Source organism: Cheilinus undulatus, linkage group 11 (assembly GCF_018320785.1).
Source record: "Cheilinus undulatus linkage group 11, ASM1832078v1, whole genome shotgun sequence".
In the NCBI taxonomy this organism is placed as follows: Eukaryota; Metazoa; Chordata; class Actinopteri; order Labriformes; family Labridae; genus Cheilinus; species Cheilinus undulatus.
The window spans coordinates 22,533,251-22,551,226 of NC_054875.1; the positions used below are offsets into that span (position 1 = coordinate 22,533,251).

At 39.6% G+C, this 17,976-nt stretch overlaps 1 protein-coding gene across 2 annotated transcripts in view; it reads right to left on the bottom strand.

Moving 5' to 3' along the window:
• Positions 1-4,805: 4,805 nt before the first annotated feature.
• ampd2b (adenosine monophosphate deaminase 2b) overlaps positions 4,806-17,976 on the bottom strand; it is a 33,662-nt gene continuing 20,491 nt past the window's right edge. For both annotated transcript variants that reach the window (XM_041799459.1, XM_041799460.1), the window contains 17 exons: positions 15,864-15,988; positions 15,641-15,771; positions 15,480-15,548; positions 15,276-15,378; positions 14,937-15,132; positions 12,888-13,029; positions 12,674-12,763; positions 11,408-11,537; positions 11,107-11,301; positions 10,855-10,986; positions 10,605-10,768; positions 10,182-10,308; positions 9,933-10,096; positions 9,295-9,415; positions 8,917-9,090; positions 5,847-5,957; positions 4,806-5,750 (listed from right to left, as the gene is read on the bottom strand). In XM_041799459.1, coding sequence (XP_041655393.1) covers positions 5,535-5,750; positions 5,847-5,957; positions 8,917-9,090; positions 9,295-9,415; positions 9,933-10,096; positions 10,182-10,308; positions 10,605-10,768; positions 10,855-10,986; positions 11,107-11,301; positions 11,408-11,537; positions 12,674-12,763; positions 12,888-13,029; positions 14,937-15,132; positions 15,276-15,378; positions 15,480-15,548; positions 15,641-15,771; positions 15,864-15,988 — 2,390 coding nt within the window. In that variant the 3' untranslated portion in view covers positions 4,806-5,534. The remainder of the gene's footprint in view (positions 5,751-5,846; positions 5,958-8,916; positions 9,091-9,294; positions 9,416-9,932; positions 10,097-10,181; positions 10,309-10,604; positions 10,769-10,854; positions 10,987-11,106; positions 11,302-11,407; positions 11,538-12,673; positions 12,764-12,887; positions 13,030-14,936; positions 15,133-15,275; positions 15,379-15,479; positions 15,549-15,640; positions 15,772-15,863; positions 15,989-17,976) is intronic.

Below are 17,976 nucleotides of genomic sequence, written 5' to 3' on the forward strand. Positions count from 1 at the left end.
TTTACCGGGCGGTCACACATGGTTAAGAAGAACCGGTTTTATTGTTTGAACAAAGAAAAAGGCGCATGGTGTGCAAATGAGAGAAGAGTAATCTGATGAAAAGTCACCCTATACAATAATCTGACATATCAAATAGATGTGCCAAACAACAAGTAAGTCCAGAGCAACTGGAAATTTCCACGTGAAGAGCCACACTGACACAGCATGTTCAGACATTTCAATAACACAAACAATTCAGAATTTTTGAGAATCAAACCCTAACCCAAGCTCAGAAATTTCAACATTTTTTTTGCAAATATTCAACTTTTTAAACAAAAAAATGATAATATTTCATGTTTTGGTTTCTCATAAATTTATAACTTAATAAACATTAAAAAAAATCAATCTTTTTCTCAAAAATCAACCAACTTTTTGTAAGTAACCATAATAAGTCTTCACAATAATGTTTTTTTAATCAGCTTAGTGTGAAGTCAAACATTAAGGTTATTTTGTTATTGGCTGATTCATCATTGGTTTGATTATGAAGTGAATATCCCTCATCTGACATTCAGAAAGTATTCTGACCCCTTTTACTTTTTGTTGTTGCAGCCTGAGGGTACAATCGCTTAAATTCAGCTGATCTCTTGTGACTCTATGCTTATCCCACAACGACAAAGTGAAAATTGATTCCTTTACATTTATGCAGATTTATTACAAGTGAAAAACTGAAATATCACATGACAAAAGTATTCACACCCTTTGCAACACTTAAAAATTTAGCTCAGGTGCCCCTCATTTCTCTCAGTCTTTGCTGAGGTGTTTCTACACCTTGACTGGAGTCCACCTGTGGAAAATTAGATTGATTGGACATGAGCTGGAAAGGCATACACCTCTCTATAGAAGGCCTTGCAGCTGCCAATGCACATCAGAGCAAAAACCAAGCCATCAAAGGAACTGCCAGCAGAGCCCTGAGACAGGATTGTTGCAAGGCACAGATCTGGGGAAGGCTAAAATATTTTTTGCTGCACTGAAGGTTCTCAAGAGCATAGTGGCCTCCATGATTCTGAGATGGAAGCAGTTTTGCACAGCTAGGACTCTTTCAAAAGCAGTTTGCCCTGCCAAACTGAGCAATTGAAGGAGAAGGGCTTCTGTGAAAGAGAACCTGATGGTCACTCTGACTGAGCTCCAGAGATCCTCTGTGGAGACAGGGCAAAGTACCAGAAGGACAACCATCACTGAAGCCCTCCACTGATCTGAGCTTTATGGCTGAGTAGAAGTCTCTCCTTGGTGCAAAACACATGAAAACCCACTTGGAGTTTACAAGAAAGCATCCACAGGACTTCCAGACTGTGAGAAACATGATTCTCTGGTCTGATGAAACCAAGATTGAACTGTATGGCCTGAATTCTAAATGTTATGTCAGAGGGAAACCAGCCACTGCTCATCACCTGCCCAATACCATCCCAACAGTTAAGCATGGTGGTGGCAGCATCATGCTGTGGGGGGGGGGGGGGGGGGGGGGTTTCCTCCGGGAGACTGGCCATGGTTGAGGGAGAGCTGAATGGAACAAAGTACAGATATATCTTCACTGAAAACCTGCTCCGCAATGCTCAGGACCTCAGACTGGGCCAAAGGTTCCCATAACAACATAACAATGACACATGACAACACAGGAGTGGCTTAGAGTCAACTCTGTGAATGTCCTTGAGTGGCCCAGCCAGAGCCCTGACTTGAACCTTATCAAACATCTCTAGTGAGACCTGAAAATGGCTGTCCACCGACAGCTCCCATTCAACCTGACTGAGCTTGAGAGGATTTGCAAAGAAGAATGGCAAGAAATCCCTGAAACAAATGTGCAAAGCTTGTTGTGTCACATTAAAAAAGACTTGAGGCTGTAACTGCTGCCAAAGGTGCTTCAAATAAGTTCTGAGTAGAAGTCTGAACGTGTGTGTCAGTGTGATATATCAGTTTTTCTAACTTGATAAAACGTAAAAAAAAAATCTGTTTTCGCTTTGTTGCTTTTGGGTACTGGGTGTAGTTTCATGGAGAAATGAATCTAAACAACTTGACGTACACATTAGCGTGATCAGCAAATGCAGCATTCACAGCAGGGCCTCAGTGCTTTGATTGTAAAAGTTAGATGGTCTTAATTTTGTGTTGAACTTCCTGCTCACTTTGACCCATATTGGAGAGTAATGAGCATTGGATGGCTCCACCACACAAAGCAATCTTTGTTTCACTCACACACACATTTCCACAGACCCACACTAATGATTGCTGGCTAAAACTCAAGCAGACAATTTCTGTCTGAACAATTTTATCTTTTGTACTGTTCTTTTTATAACTTTTGTAACCAGCTTCAGAGGACATTTATTTAAACTTGCACGTACAAAACTGAAGAGAGAGAAAAGAACTGAGATGTAAACACATTTTATTTTTTCTTTGACATAAATAGAATTAAATAATAATTCACAAACAGCACATAGAACTCTCTGGGAGCGACACGCCATGCTTCAAAATAGCAACAAACAGCCCAACAGATAACACCAGGACCCAGACAGAAGGGTTTTAAAAAGGGAAAGATGACTGGAGTTCATTCAGGATTTTGGCAACTTGTGCATGGAGTGAAGGACAGATCATGCATGATTCACTGAACGATGACTCTGGTTGAAATGTTGGGGCAGTAGGGATCAGATCAGCATTGGAAAAGCAGTAGAGACGATGTCATAAATAAAAATTTATAAGAATAAGATGTTACAACTGAGTAGCTTTACTGCACATCAGAGACAAATATATGACTTCATGCAAACAACTGTAAAAAATGCACAGTGTTGGGAAATATGTTAACGGTTCAGGACTACTGAAGAGTTAATTCTGCCTGTTTGAAATCATGAGGTGTTGTCCTGTGGATAATTAGAGTAAAATGTTAGTGAAACAGGAAGAAAGACATGGAGTTGTCATCGAATTGAATAATGAATGTTGTTTTAATATTTGTGTTGCATTTTAAACAAATGCTGCAGAAGTTATTAATCTGGTGGAGCTGTAGTCAGGATTTCAGAAATACTGAGGTCATCAATACCAACAGGTATGAGTGTCAGGTTAAAATTTAGCATCAAGTCTCAGCTAAATTTCGTTAAGAATGAACTGGTTGAGAGGAAACCTCTATTGCTGGCCAGTCATAATATATCATGTAAGCATGGCCTGACGTTTACATCCCAAGCTTTAAGTTCAGTTTCAACATTACTCAAAGCTGTAAGGCCATCCCATTATAAACAGAATGACTTCACTACACACATGTTTACTTTGAGGAGCTTTAGAGATGTTTGCGAAGGAGTGGAACATCTCTGCTCCAGCTTTCTTCTATGCTAATACACAAAAACTCAATGAGCTGACAGACTTCAGTACATTTTATTTTACTAAATTCCCTGTGATAAAGTCAATTTCTTCACTTATTTATCTTGGTATATCTAAATAAGAAAACTGGATTTCCTGTGATAGCAAGTTGATTTCTTGAGATCTTGAGGAAACAGACAGAAAATGAATTCACTGTAAGAGCCAGAAGAGTTAAAAATCCAGGGCTTAGCCCAAACTTACAAGAGTCCTGGGGGTCTTTTGCTTATTGGGCAGTTAAACAATTTTTTTAGACAGTCTAGATACAAATCTAGAATTAAAATCAACAGATCTATACATTATTTGGACAAAATGATGCTCCTTCTAAAGAACCCCATAATTTAGAGCAACACCACTTTGAATATCTTCCTGATCTTGAAGTGCCCTCATCATTCTGAAACCACACTTCACTTGTGAATCTCAATAACCATCATTTATTCCCCCTGAAAAAGGGCTAAAACAGGTTATATGAGAAAGTGACATAACATGGGTATGGCAGGAATGTAGTTTAAAAGTCAAAAGCAAAATGTGTGGTTTCAGATTTAGTTATTAAAATGCAGGAATTGTGGGTGCTGGTGTGGCGCGGTGGGTGGACTGGGACTGTGGTCCTCAGCTCACATTCTCAACGCATGTTTGGTCCATGTCTTCCCCCCACTCTCTCTCCCCATGTTTTCAGTCTCTTTTCAGCTATCCTATCAAAATAAAGGCAAAATGCCAAATAATCATCCTTAGAAATGCAGTTGTCCATATTTAGTACAATGTTAATTATATCTGTTAGACTAGTGTGTGTGTTTAAAGCCTTAGAAGTTAAAAAAAGGAACTTGGATTTTTTTTTCAGTTTGGCTACAAGACGGAAATTTCTATGTTTACTGGAACACTCAGAAGCAAAACACACATTACAAACCCAAAATATCTGAGGGTTTTGAGAAAAACATTTGGGTTGTCGTGTAAGCCACATAGCTACCCGCCTATGCTCACCTGCATTGCTGTCATATAGAAACATGAATAGGTTGAGAGCTTAAGAAAACAACTGAAATTTTCAGTAACACTTGAAGTTTTATTGATAAGACTGACATGCTGTCATAATCATGACATGACACCTGTCATTAACATGGATAGGGCTTCATGAATGTTGCCATTAAGTGTCATTCGCTAAATTATGACACCTTTACCGCAAATGTCAAGTTATCAATGTCAACTTTGCGGGTTAGATCTCAAGAAAATGACAAAATTTTCCTCTTTATTATAGAAACAGTGAGTAACAGCAGATGCATGGATGTATTTCAGCTCATGCCTTCCATACATCATCAACTTTTTACCAGTGTTTTCCAGGAACACCTTTGCAATCTGCTGACAGCTCTGAGGCCCCCTTTTGGGTCCAAGCCCATAAGGGGGCCTCTAGATAGATTTGAATCTGAGTAACGCTGATGCAAGCAGCTTCTGAAACCATCATCTACTGTAGATGTGACACTCACTCTGAATAGCTGTCAGTTTTGTTAACAGAAATCATCTCTAATCATTTAAAATCCTTTGTTAAACTAAATTTATCCCTTTTGTTTGGCTGATACTTGAGGAATTTTAACTTTGAGTCTTAACATGCTTTAACAGCTTAAGAAAATACCCACCACGTGGCTGTATTTCACTCAAGATCGTTAACACCACTTGACAGAAAATCCAACAATAACATGACCACAAATTCATGAATGGAGGCTACAGTCCTGTAAGAATCTGACTTTAACATGGTTCCAGATCGTTCTTTTCACTTTGTTTGTTCCACAGGGGATTTTTTTTTTTTATCAGTTTTGAATTTTGAGAGTACAGTGTCTACTACTAAGAAAAAGGTACAGAGTATGCAGTCTTTGGACAGAGACGCTGACAAAATTTAGTCGCACCCCATAAAAATAAAATAATTCAAAATAAATAGATGGAAAGACATTGTGAAATCACCATGACAAATGAAACACAGATGACTCTGAGAAACTTGAGGAAGTAAACACGTTAGGTACACAGATTGAAGGTCCTTTCTCATACTGCCACAGTAGCGACTCTCATTTTCATCTTATAACAAAGCTTTTCTCTCTCGCTCTCTCCTCACAGCTGTGATATGTTGATATGCAAATCTGTACAAAGTCCCCATGTGCAAACAGTAGTGCGTGGGCTCTTGTTCACTTCTCTGCCTGCACAGATCCCATAGACGCACTTCCTTCCTCCTCAATGGTCTCCAGCTCGTCCGTGCGGATGGCTTGTGTGATTAAATTTAACTCTTCACACATGGTCTCATAGCGGTATGCCACACGGATGTCAGGAACATTTGTGCGTCTGATGTCGTTACCCTCCGGTCCCTCCTCGATGTAGTTTGGACCGAGCCAGGAGCTTTTAACCTGATGGAGAAGAGGAGTCGGGGTAGATCAGTTAAACAGTAGACAGAGTAGGGAGGGCTGCAGCTACACAGTAGATGAATGTGATAAATTTAATACCTTATGAGAGAAGCCACTCATCAGGACACTGTTTCTGGCCAGCTCACACATGTCACAGGAGCTCAGCTTCCACACCTGAGCAGCAATACTGTACTCCTCCATCAGGGGCTCCTACACAAACATCACAAACACTGCTTATTAGAGGATGCCTTTTGCTCTATGTAGCATTTGTTTAATCTCATGTAGCTTAGTTTAAATTTACAAGTGATTCATTAAGTTATTTAGGCATGTTGACGTTTAAAACGATAGCACTTATTAGGAATTTTCCAAGGTAAGACTGTCTTGCCACTGAAAACTCTACTTGAACTATGATAATAATGGTAACTTTGTCATAGATAATTTTACAGGGGTTTATTAAGTGCTTCAACATACAATGCATATGCAGAAACTCAAGGAATAATAAAATCCCCACCAACAATCAGGCCAAACAGAGATAGGACTAAAAAATTAAAACAAAAAGGCAGGTAGTTAAATTACCAGTTGAATACAATTAAAGGTACAGCATTTTCTCTACTATATACCATACGTTCTTTCATCCAACCTGTGTAGAGATGTGTAGCTCAGCTCTGCCCACCTCCATGGCTTACTCACTTCTTTAAATAAATTTGAATGGTTGAAAATTTGTAACAAATTTTGGTTGTGATTTCTCTTAGTCCTGATACCCGACTAGCTGAGCACCACTGACATACAACCAGCCACAGGGGAGCCATGCTGTTCATCACTGGGTTTTATCAAATCAAATCAAATCAAACTTTATTTATATAGCACTTTTCATTCAATAAAATGTAGCACAAAGTGCTTTACAAACAGACAGTTGAATTAAAAGAAGATAACAGGAAGTATGACCCAAACCCACTCCGCCCAGCCCCCTGACCCACCCACCCCACAATCCATACACAGCACTGGCAAAATGCATCCTAAGTAAAAGACACTAGTAGAACGGGAGGATTTATGTACCCAGTACGCAACTGAGGAAACACCATCTTGAAGGTTTAGATAGTAAACACTGGAGGTTAGGTTAAAGTGTAAAATTAAAAAATATCATAAAATAGAATAAAAAACAAATTGAAATGAGGTAAGAAATAAACAAATAATAAAAGGGTGCTGTAATGAGAATAAAAGACGCTGAAAGGTAGCAGCAATATGCTCAAACAGGGAAATAAAACACTTACGAAGAATTCGGGAAAAAAAAAACAAGAGGATAACAACTAAAAGATAATTCTGAAGTTAAAACACAATAAGAAAGAACCTAAATTACTAAAACAGATTAAGAGGAGTACATCAAATTCAGGTAAAAGCCAGACTAAAGGGGTAGGTCTTGGGTTTGCTTTTAAAAATACTAACATCGGGTGTAGCCCTCAGGTCTTCAGGTAGGCTGTTCCACAGACGGGGGCCACAGTAATAAAAAGATGCCTCACCCTAAGTTTTTGGTCTAACTTTGGGAAGTGTTAACAGAGAACTTCCTGAAGACCTGGGGCTCTACTGGGCTCTTAGGGTAAAAGCAAATCAGATAAATAAGAAGGGGCCAGACCATTTAAAGCTTTAAAAACCAGTAAAAAAACCTTAAAATCTATTCTAAAAGAGACAGGTAGCCAATGGAGAGACGTTAAACCGGTGTAATGTGATCTCTCTTTCTGGTCTTTGGCAACATCCGTGCAGCAGAGTTCTGGAGGAGCTGGAGCTGTGAAATATTCTTTTTAGGGAGACCAGAAGCAGAGCATTACAATAATCTATTCTACAGGTGATAAAAGCATGGATTAATGTCTGCATTGGCTTGAGAGAGAAACGGTCGCACTCGGGCAATATTCTTTAAATGATAAAAAGCTTTTTTGGTGATGTCCTGGATATATGGCTCAAAACTAAAATCTGAATCAAATAAAACACCTAAATGCTAATATTCTAAATGCTAATATTTATGCCAATAAGCTGTGTCGTGATTGGTGAAGACACGCAGGAAACACGTCTTTTATTTTGACTCTAAGACAGGAAATTTGCACTTTTTAAGAGCTTATGTGGAAAGTTGTCGCAGATTTAATCAGGACTGTATGTGTTTGTCATTTGTCACTAATGGCTGACAGGTAGATTGTTGTTAAAACCGGTAAAACTTTAAGTCTTTCCTAATAAAACTGTTTCAGTTTAATCATTTCTAGGGTTTGATTTAATAGCTGTAGGATTTTAAAGACCAAAGGTAGCCTAAAAATCAAGAAGTCTTTTTCCATCTCACATTTTCTGAAGTGAATGATCTTTCCTGAGCTGGTTGGGAAGATTTAGGGGGCCTGATTGATGCCAGTTGATGATCTGGACCTCATGGAGTGCTGTTTTTGTTGAAAATATTCCTTAATTCAAAACATGCAATATGCTGCAGAGGTGTTTTTTTATTGTTTTCATTAAAAAAATCCCTTCGCAGTTAAATTGAACATCTAAATGGAAAAGAAAGGTGATTTTGAACATACCATGGTCGTTCTGGTTTGAGTATTTCACAAACTGCTGATCTGCTGGGATATTTATGCACCACCATCTCTTGGGTTTACAGAATGGCAGGAAAAAGAGAAGCTATCCAGAGAGAAGCATCTCTCTGTGCTAAATAGTTTCTTGAAGGCAGAGGTCAGAGGAGAATGAGAGGACTGGTGTAAGCAGGTAGAAAAGCAACCAAACTCACATAACCATAAAAGTTACAAGGTCTAAACCACTTTTAAACCACATAGGTCTGAACACTAAGAACAGGAATCTGAGGCTGGACTTCACATCACTAAAATTGGGCAATAGAAAATTGCCTGATCTGGTGGGTCATAATTTTGCTTCAACTTTCAAATGGTAAGATCACAATTTAGCCAAATAACATGAGGGCCTGCCAGATCACCAGCAACGGTGCCTCTTTCAAGGTCATTTCAGTCACCTTTCTTCCCCATCCTGATAATCAGTTTGAACTTCAGCAGATTGTTCAATCAGGGCTCCATGCCAAAATGCTCTGGATGATTACTGAGCAGTTTAGTAGCTGTACCTAATGAAGTGGTCGGTGAGTTTGTGTATATTTGACTCTTAATTAGCTGGCCATGCTGTGCACACTGACCTTGGTGAAGTGAAACTGCAGAGGATCGTCTGTGGACAGAGACACCATGAGGCCTCTGGACAGGTACTCTGGTAGAGGGTTACGATGGTAACTGAGAAACAGGCTATTATTGCTGAGAGGCGACATAGCTATACCAATCTGTGCCAGGTAATACAGATACTGCAGCACAGGAGCCTGCAGGGACAAAAAGCATAATCTTATGACTCTTTTAAACAAACAGCGCACTATATTAAAGTATTTGTTTGATCAAAGATAGGAAATGTGATCTACATGGGCCAAGGCCTGTCACCGTTTCATTATTAACTTAATTTCCTTGTATGCCCTATCACTGATAAACTCTGTGTAAATGAAACAGCTGTCAGGATATTGAGGTCATACCTTCCTGAGCAGCAGCCCATGTGAGATGTTCTCTGACAACATGAAACCTGACACCAGGTGATGGATTGGCCCCGCCTCCCCGCAGTGAGGACGCAGGACGAGTGTGTGAAAGCCCCGTTGCCTGTGACAGAAAAGAGATGTTTTTTATGTGTACAGACTGGTGGGGTGATAAACAGAATAGATGTAGGTAACTCTAAGTTGAGAGAAGAAGAGCTGGAGCATGTTTTCCTAAGGATTCTGCTTTATTTCCATTTGTAGAAAGAAGCAAGCACAAAGCAAGCAATTACAGGCTGCACTTATTATAAAGCTCTTACTTCATTTTAAAAAGATGGAGTTGGAATGATTAAACATTTAAAAATCTTGTCATATGTACTGCTTCTTCCCCTGTCTCATGTCAGTGTATGTTTGAACTGTGATAGAAAAAAACAAAAGTCACAATATTACAGCAATTTAAATTAGTAAAAATAATTCCAATGTATGATATGCATTTTTCCTTTTGTATAAATGTGTACTCATGACAGATTGGTGTGTCTGTCCAGCAAACAAACATTATATTTGTCAGTGGAGATATAGACTCTAATCATCTAAGCTGTACAATCAGGTGAAAGCAGCAGTAAGTCAAAGGTGCAGTGTCATACCTGCGCAGGTGATTGAGCACGGTCATGTTTGCATACATGTAGTAGAGGTAGTAGGAATAGGGCGGGTTCTCCTCCTCTGTCCAGTTCACTGGCAGCGGACTGTCCAGGTTAAAGATGTGCTGTTCTGGTTTTGACTCATCATCCACGCTGTCAAAGCCTACAACCTGTAAGAGGGACCGACATGAGGAACATGAAGGTCAGAGCACATGTGAAAACAATGACTTCATGACTCCAGTTAAGACTTTGTACATGCTGGAGGAAGAGGTGTAGCTCTGGGTTGCTGCCGGGGTCGACTGTAACCTCGAACAGAGGCATGAAGATGTTCTCCAGCATCTCTTGGAAGTTAAACAGCTGTTTCTTGGTGTGGTACACATCACTTTGAGAGGAAAAGACAGGAAAATGTTTCATTATTAGTGTTTTTTTTTTTAAATGCATTTTAGGATGTTTGGTGATACATGGTGATAGCTCAAATATAATATTCTTATAACTGAATGATATATAATGCCCCTTCAATCACTTATTAATCATCTTCTGTTCTATTATTAATATCATTATTATTATAATTCAGAAGCAGATACACTGTGTTGCACAAGCAGAATCACATTATTATAAATGAGTAGAAAACTGAAGTAGATATAACATCATATTTAGCCTGTTACTGGGTTAACTCACAATAGTCGAGGCACTTGCACCAGCCAGCGCACATTATTAGAGTAGACTCGATGTTTGACGGCCCACTTAGCCAGTTTGTCCCACTCATTTCTGGAGCGTCCGTAGATCGACAGTCTGAGTTCAACATTCTGGTATTTACTCTCCTCCAGGTCAGACATCACCTCCTGAGGAGTAGTGACACATACGGTCAGCAGGGGGTGCCAGATGCTTGTACAGTTATTCTGCAGGTATTTATGGCATCAGTGATCACCTTAATGATGTGGCCAAAGTATTTTCCCTCGATGTGGTTGTCTGTTTTGATGAAGATCTCTCTCAGGATGGACTCTCCGATGGGATTGTATTTGGCATTGAACTTGTCAAAGCGATGAAAAGTATTTCTATCCTGCACAAAGACGTAAAACTCTCATGATTATGCTTTCTGCTTTAAAGCTGATGAACAGTTTTTAATCAGACACAAACGAACTTCTCAGCTGTTTATCTTCCCGTTATGTGTGATACTTACTGCATGCATGTCCAGTGTGTCCACACTCAGGTCGAAGGCGGTCAGATTCATGCTCTCAAACACCTCCATGAGGGTCTGACCCTTCCCTCTCTCCACATGAACAATCTCTTTCGGGTACTTTTTCATGGCTCTCTTTATAAAACGCAGTAAGTGCTTCTGGTTCATACAGGAGGAGGCATGAATGTGCGTGTCCACCTGTAGCACATTTCAATAAAAAAATAAATGTTTAATTTTTGAGTCTGGTGCTGGATTTAAACAGGAAGCTGTGATTAGGCTCAGTAGAAACAGCTCTCAATTTCACCTTACGGATATTGTAAAAGTCCCGATGTGGGACTTTCTTTTGTGCTGCCAGCTCTTTCATCTCATTCAGCAGGATGTGCATCTGGAACTTGGAGCTGAGATACTGCAGGCGTCGGTAGCAGAAGGATTTTCTGTGTCAAGAGGAAACAAAAACAACTGATGGGTAATTTGTTATGTTGTATGACAGCCATAAGCAGACTTACATCTATATCTTTCATTTTACTCCCTTGTTACTGTAGTAACAAACAAATTCCTGTTAAGGCCCAAGATAGCAACACTGGTTTTCCAATGAGAACAAGTCAATTTTAGTTGTTTTTCTCTTTACTCATTCACTCATTATCACTGGGAAACATTTGTTTCTTATCTTGGGATAGTAAGATATGATTGGATCTTGAGGGAATTAAATGGAAATAAGTCGTAAATGGCAGGTCAGATAAAGGGCCTGGGTGGTTTTCTTTAATAGTCTAATCCAGTGGTTCTCAAATGGTGTGGTAGGGCACACTGGTGTGCCTTGAGCCAAGTCTTGGTGTGTCATGGGAGTATGGACAACCATAAGTAATAACTACATCTATACAATAACCTAAGTTCAGTCAGGACCACTTCGTCAAGAAACACACATGATGTGTGGTTATAATTATTTTTACTTTATTTGCAGTTACAACACTTATAAAGTCAGAGGCAGAATAAAGGAGGAGCTGGGGAGGAGGAGGGCTGTAAAAAGTGGCTTGCAGAGGGAGCAGCAAAGTGTTGCCAGGCAAAAGCAGATTAAATATGGCAGCATGAGTGTGATTTGCCAGTGGCGTGCTTAGAACGAATCGGCTTGCTGTCAGCTGATGCGGGCTTGTGTGAGATCAGCTGATCTCAGTTGTATGGCAGCGTTTGACTCCGTGGCCTGCCTGAACTAATGCTATACACTCAATTTACTGCAACATGTAACAGGCTATTTTGTACTGATTTGATTTTGGTGTCCCTTGAAATTCTGGTTTGACCTTGGGTGTGCCTTAGGCTAAAAAAGATTGAAAACCACTGGTCTAATCCATGGAAGTTTTATAAGCAATGTATGAACACAAGGCCTATTGATCTTTGCCTTTGACCTCCAAAATTTTATCAGTTTGTCCCTGAGTCTGAGTGGATATGTTTGAAAACTTTGAGGAAATTCCTGTAATCCCTCATTGTCCTATGGACAAACAGACTGAGAGGCAGAAAACATAATTCCTCCGCCATCGGCTATCACCGGCACAGAGGCATAAAATTAGAAACGACTTACACAGGTCCGTTGATAATAAGAGCCATCATGACGTTCATATCAGCGATGTATTCCTGCAGGTCTGGATAGGGCAGCTCTAGCTCTGTACTCCTGTTAGCACATGAACCAAAATTTAAGAAAAGGTCTTTAGACTTAAATCAAAATTTTGATGTCTTAAAAAAACAAGTAAAGTTATAAATCACGTGTGCACGGTGTAATTTGTCACAATCCTCACTTTTCCATTATGCTCCTTGTTGTGTACACATGCATGACACCATCCACCATCTTGCAGCCATAACCCATGTCAGGTGGCATGCTGGCAGGATCCTGGTTCTCGTAGGGGTGTGTTTCAAAAACAGGTGGGTGCACTGTGGCCTCTGAGAGGAGACAGAACATCGCACTGTGTCACAGCTTTACTCGAGGTGGAAACACATGCAGGAGAGGTCTGAATCAAACAGACTATACGTAGTGACAGCAGGATCAGAGGAGTGTGACAGATGGACAGTGAAATGTGTGGATGTGCCCCGTTATGTCTTAATGTGAGAGTAACGTGCTATACACTGACACTTTACATGAGTTCTGTTAACATATAGGATTATTTGAAGACAGTGATAATACTTAAAACAGGACTGCTAATAATCTTTTGTTTACTATGAGTTAACTGCTATATTTACCATCATATCTGTGTCATTGGCATTATATATGCTTGAATATACACATTATTTGTCATAAGAACATTTTCAAAATCTGCAGAAGATCCACTGATAAAAAAACAAGAAAATTCTTCAAAAACTGACATTTTCTAAAAATCTCCACTCAAAGAAAAGCCTAGATCATTGTCAACATAAAAGTTATTAACAATGCATCTCAGCCCATAAAAGAGCTCCTAAGGTGAATAACTGTTAGGAGTAGTGAAGAGGGATTTTACGATGCTTAAGAGTTTCTCTAGTAAAGGAAAAAGTAAGAAACGTACTCCAAACACTAAACAAAAACTATACTAATTGAATCACAGTCGGGCTGAAGACACAAAAACTATTTGTGCACATTTTGTTCCAATTCAACTTCACTATCCTACACATATTACCACTTTGAGAGTGATTTCTTGGTCCTTTTTGAAACAACCAATCACAGCCTCTGAAACGTGTATCATATCTAAAAGCTGGTTTAGACTACACCATTTTTTGGTCTTTCACAATAGCACCATGTCAGGCTATACTATAAAAATCTTGTCCTGTCTCAGCCGACAGACTGGACACACATCAACCGCTCATCATATGCTGACGTCACCACTGTCTCTGCAACTGTGTCACTAGTTGCTGGGGGGGGGGGGCTCAAAGAGACTGAGCCATAACTATAGCAAAAGTGATGCTAGCGGTTGTTTTGCTCTGACAAGAAGAAAAAAACAAACAAGAACCATTTATGGACTGTTGTATCAAGAGGAGGTCAATATAGATCGGCTCTCCTTCAAATAGAACTTGAAGCATGAATGTAATAACATGTTAAGAAAATTAGCTCAGTTAACCCAACCAATACATAAAGTTTCATTGTAAATTGGGACTTGTATATTGTCACTCTGGTAAACGGTGATAAAAAAACTAGGAGCAAATCCTCTCCTTGTGGTTGGTGTCAGGATACATGTTGTGGTCAGGTCAGAGTTTTAAACTAGACAACAATGCAAGAAAAACTCTCTCATGCCAGTTTTGTCGACTTCTGGTCGTGGGGCATCTTGGATGTGTCGTTGATTATGTAAACGTACAAGAGCAGTTGTTGTTCCTGACGCTCATAATTGGGCCTAGCGTTTGGCGATGAGCTGCAGCAATACTATTGAGCCAAAATCTGGCTGAATTTTTATAGTTTGAGCCGGCCTTAAATGAGTCAGTAACTTCACTTAAAGTGCAAAACTGTACACTGCCCAAAGGCATCTCTGGGAAAACTGCAGATTAAGGGATGATTGTCAAATAATTTGAGTACAATAACAACAAATACTTGAGTGATTGAGTACTGTTTACTTAAAACAAAAAATGTGTTCTATCAACTTAGAAAAATAGAGCTGAAAAAGCTGTTTTGGATTTTAAAGTTAACTTTTATTGATTTTTTGCACTCTCTCTCCTCCAGTCTTAATCTCGTATATTCTGAAATTGATCAATTATCCCATTGTTAGGGAATAATTATCTCTTCAGCACTGATTGCAGCACTCTTGTTTATCAGTTACACATTAAAGTGTTAAAATAGCAGTAGATATAGGTACTGTTGCGGGTGCTTACATGTGTACATGTGTAAGCACCTGCATTGGCTGTGTTGTCAGGGAATTCCTCCTCCTCCTCATAGATCTCCAGGTCTAGCGGTCTCTCACTGAGATCCTGCAGATAGCGAGCGGTGGTCCTGCAGAAACTTTGCAGAGACAGACCCATAAACTTCTGTCTGATGAACAGTGCCTTCACGACACATTTAGCTGCATCCAGCAGATCTGTGAAGGGAACCTAGATGGAGGAACAAAAGAATCAAAACATGGAGATAGAAAAAAAGAGAGGAGGTGTTATTTGATAGTGAGATGCATCACAGAAATCCATCTTCCATAAAGGAATGCTATTGTCTTCTAGTCTTTTCTGTGACGCAAACCTACTCCACATTTCTCCTCTCCAGATATCGTGACCCGCTGGTACTCTCTCTCTGGAACCAGCTCTCTCTCCTGCAGCTCAGGAGCTTGGCTCTGCTCCTTCATGTATCTAAAGATAAATCAGCAAAAAAAGGCTTTGAATTGTTTCCTGTTCTGCTTGATTCCACATTTAAAGTCGAATGTTTCTTCTAGCTGAGAGGAAACACTCACTCCAGATCTGTGGCACTGTCAGTCTTCATGAACTCCTGTTTGGCTCGGAGGAGGATGTCAGGTTCAAACCTGGGCACAGAGAGACTGAGCTCACTTATGGATCAACATCATTGGCTTCAGGATGATGACTAAATACTCTTGTTTTCTATCTTTGCACTTACTTGACATCCTGGCTGATCTGTCGCTCGAGGCGCTGCCTTCTCTCCTCTAGCTGTTCGATGGGGCTGTCCTCAGGAAATTCATAGGGGGCACTGCGCATCTCACTCTCCGCCAGAGTGCGGGAGAACAGCTCCTTCACAAAGAAACAGGGAATAATATCAGGAACTCTCATGGAGCTGCAGGTAAGTTTAAAGTAAATCGGTAGGTTAATCAGTGAGTTCCTACCTCAGCAATCTCCTTGTACTTCCCGTCCATGGATGTACGCAGGTCAATGGATTGTTTCAAGGCCACAGGGATCCCAGGCAGGGAATGCTGGGAAGTGAGGAGGTGGCGCGCACCACGAAGATCAACTAGAGATAAAGAGGGGGAGAGAGACTGGAAAAATTTAAAAACCAAGGGAAAATAAAACATTGTGCCAGGTCCACCCTCAGAAACAACCAGGCCCCTTTTACATGAACAAGCTTCTGCTTTGGTAAACATACTCTCTTTTACAAAAACACTGTTTGAGACATGGGCTATGTCAATAAGGACACCCAAATGTTTAACTACATGCGCTCCAGTCATCTCAAAATCTGTGTATTTGAGCCTTTTGTTGCTCTCCTGTTTCTGAACCTCCTGTTAGATGTGTTTTCACTCCCAAATAAAGCCAGGTAGTTGAGATTATGTTATATCCACCCACAGGACAATTCAGACATTTATATTTTATCTTCATAAACTGGAAAATGACTCAGTTCACAGATTAAAAATGGAGTTAAAATGTTAAAACAGATTCAACACAGTAAAATCTTTTAGAAAAATTGTAGCAGTGTAGAAGACAGTCTGTTTTCATGGGTCTCTTACATGGGGTCTCAATTGCTCATTGGTCTCAATTCAAAAAAGAAAACTTTTAAAATAAAACTGGATTAAACTTCTGTTTTGGGTGAGGGTCAGGATACCAAAAGATAAAATTCAGAAATCTGATCTGCAAAACATCATAAAAATTTTTTGATAAAGCCTAGTAAACCGTCTAGTAGTCGTACATCATCCTCCATGAAAACATTCCAACACAACCAGCATGGCTGTTAGCTTCCTGAGCTACATAGATAAAGTAGCCAGTGTAGCTAACAGAGTGTAGCTAAATCCAGGCTCACAAAGCATCTATGTAAGCTATGAAGGTACGGTGAGTACATAGCTACATTAGCTTTAGCTATGTTTTCACAAGCTCACATTAGCTCACGCTAAAGCTAACTGAGCTACACTGGCTTATGTAATAATGTTAATAATGTAGCAAGTGTAGCTATGTCAGCTTTAGCTAAAGCTAATGAAGCCAAAGCAAGCTAACATCCATGTAACTACTTTTAAAACAGATCTATGCATTAAGAGTAACTAAAAAACAGTGGCTTACTCTAGCTTCATTGGCTTTAGCTAAAGCTAACACAGCTTTGCTAGCTGCATTGTTAACATAACTACTTAAACCAATGTAGCAATGTTGGCTTTAGCGTACCGTTAAAATGGCTCTTGCTTTAGCAAACATAGCATAAAATAAGGTAGCTTTATTTGCTTTAGCTTTGGCTACATTAGCTATGTAGCTACGTTACCTCTGTAGCAAACATAGCTACATTAGTTATGTTATTTATGCTAACATAGCTTTGTTAGCCTTAAATTGAGCTACAATATCTTTGTAGCTACATTCCTTGCACAGCTTATGTAGCTATTGTAGCTTGCTTTAGCTTTAGCCTGAGCAACATTAGCTGCATGACAGGGTTTTCATGGAGGACCAATTTTTTTTCTGTAAACTGTTTCCTCAGCTTATCAAATATCTTAGAATCCGGTTTTGCAGGTCAGTTTTTTTACTTCTAATTTACCCTAACTGTTACCTTAACCTCTACCTAAACCTGAAGTTAAATCAGTTTTTATTTTGAAAGTTTAAGCTTTGTTTCCATTCTGACAGCGATGGCATCTCACTGTAGCGGTCTTCAGCCAGACTGTCCTGAGCACCTTTTAGCAGAGTCACTATGGTCTGAATAAAATGTGTGAGCTGTGCTTTGGTCATCAGTGGAGATTTTTGACCCTGTATTAACCTTCTCAAAACATCCTTTCTCAGAGCCGTTCATTTCAGTGTGTGCCTCTTTAACACTAGAACCATCACAATGGGTAATTATACCTACAACAGCCTTGCAGGTAAAATTTACCCCTAAATTAAGCATTCATTTTCCCTCCGTTTTATTCAAACCAAGACATTAAGTATTATAAGCTGTTATGTGGAAACTTCTTCCATCTATTACTGCATTGTCCAGTCAGAAGCCATTGATTAACCTTCACCATGGATGTGACTGTTATGGATTGATAGAGATAGATT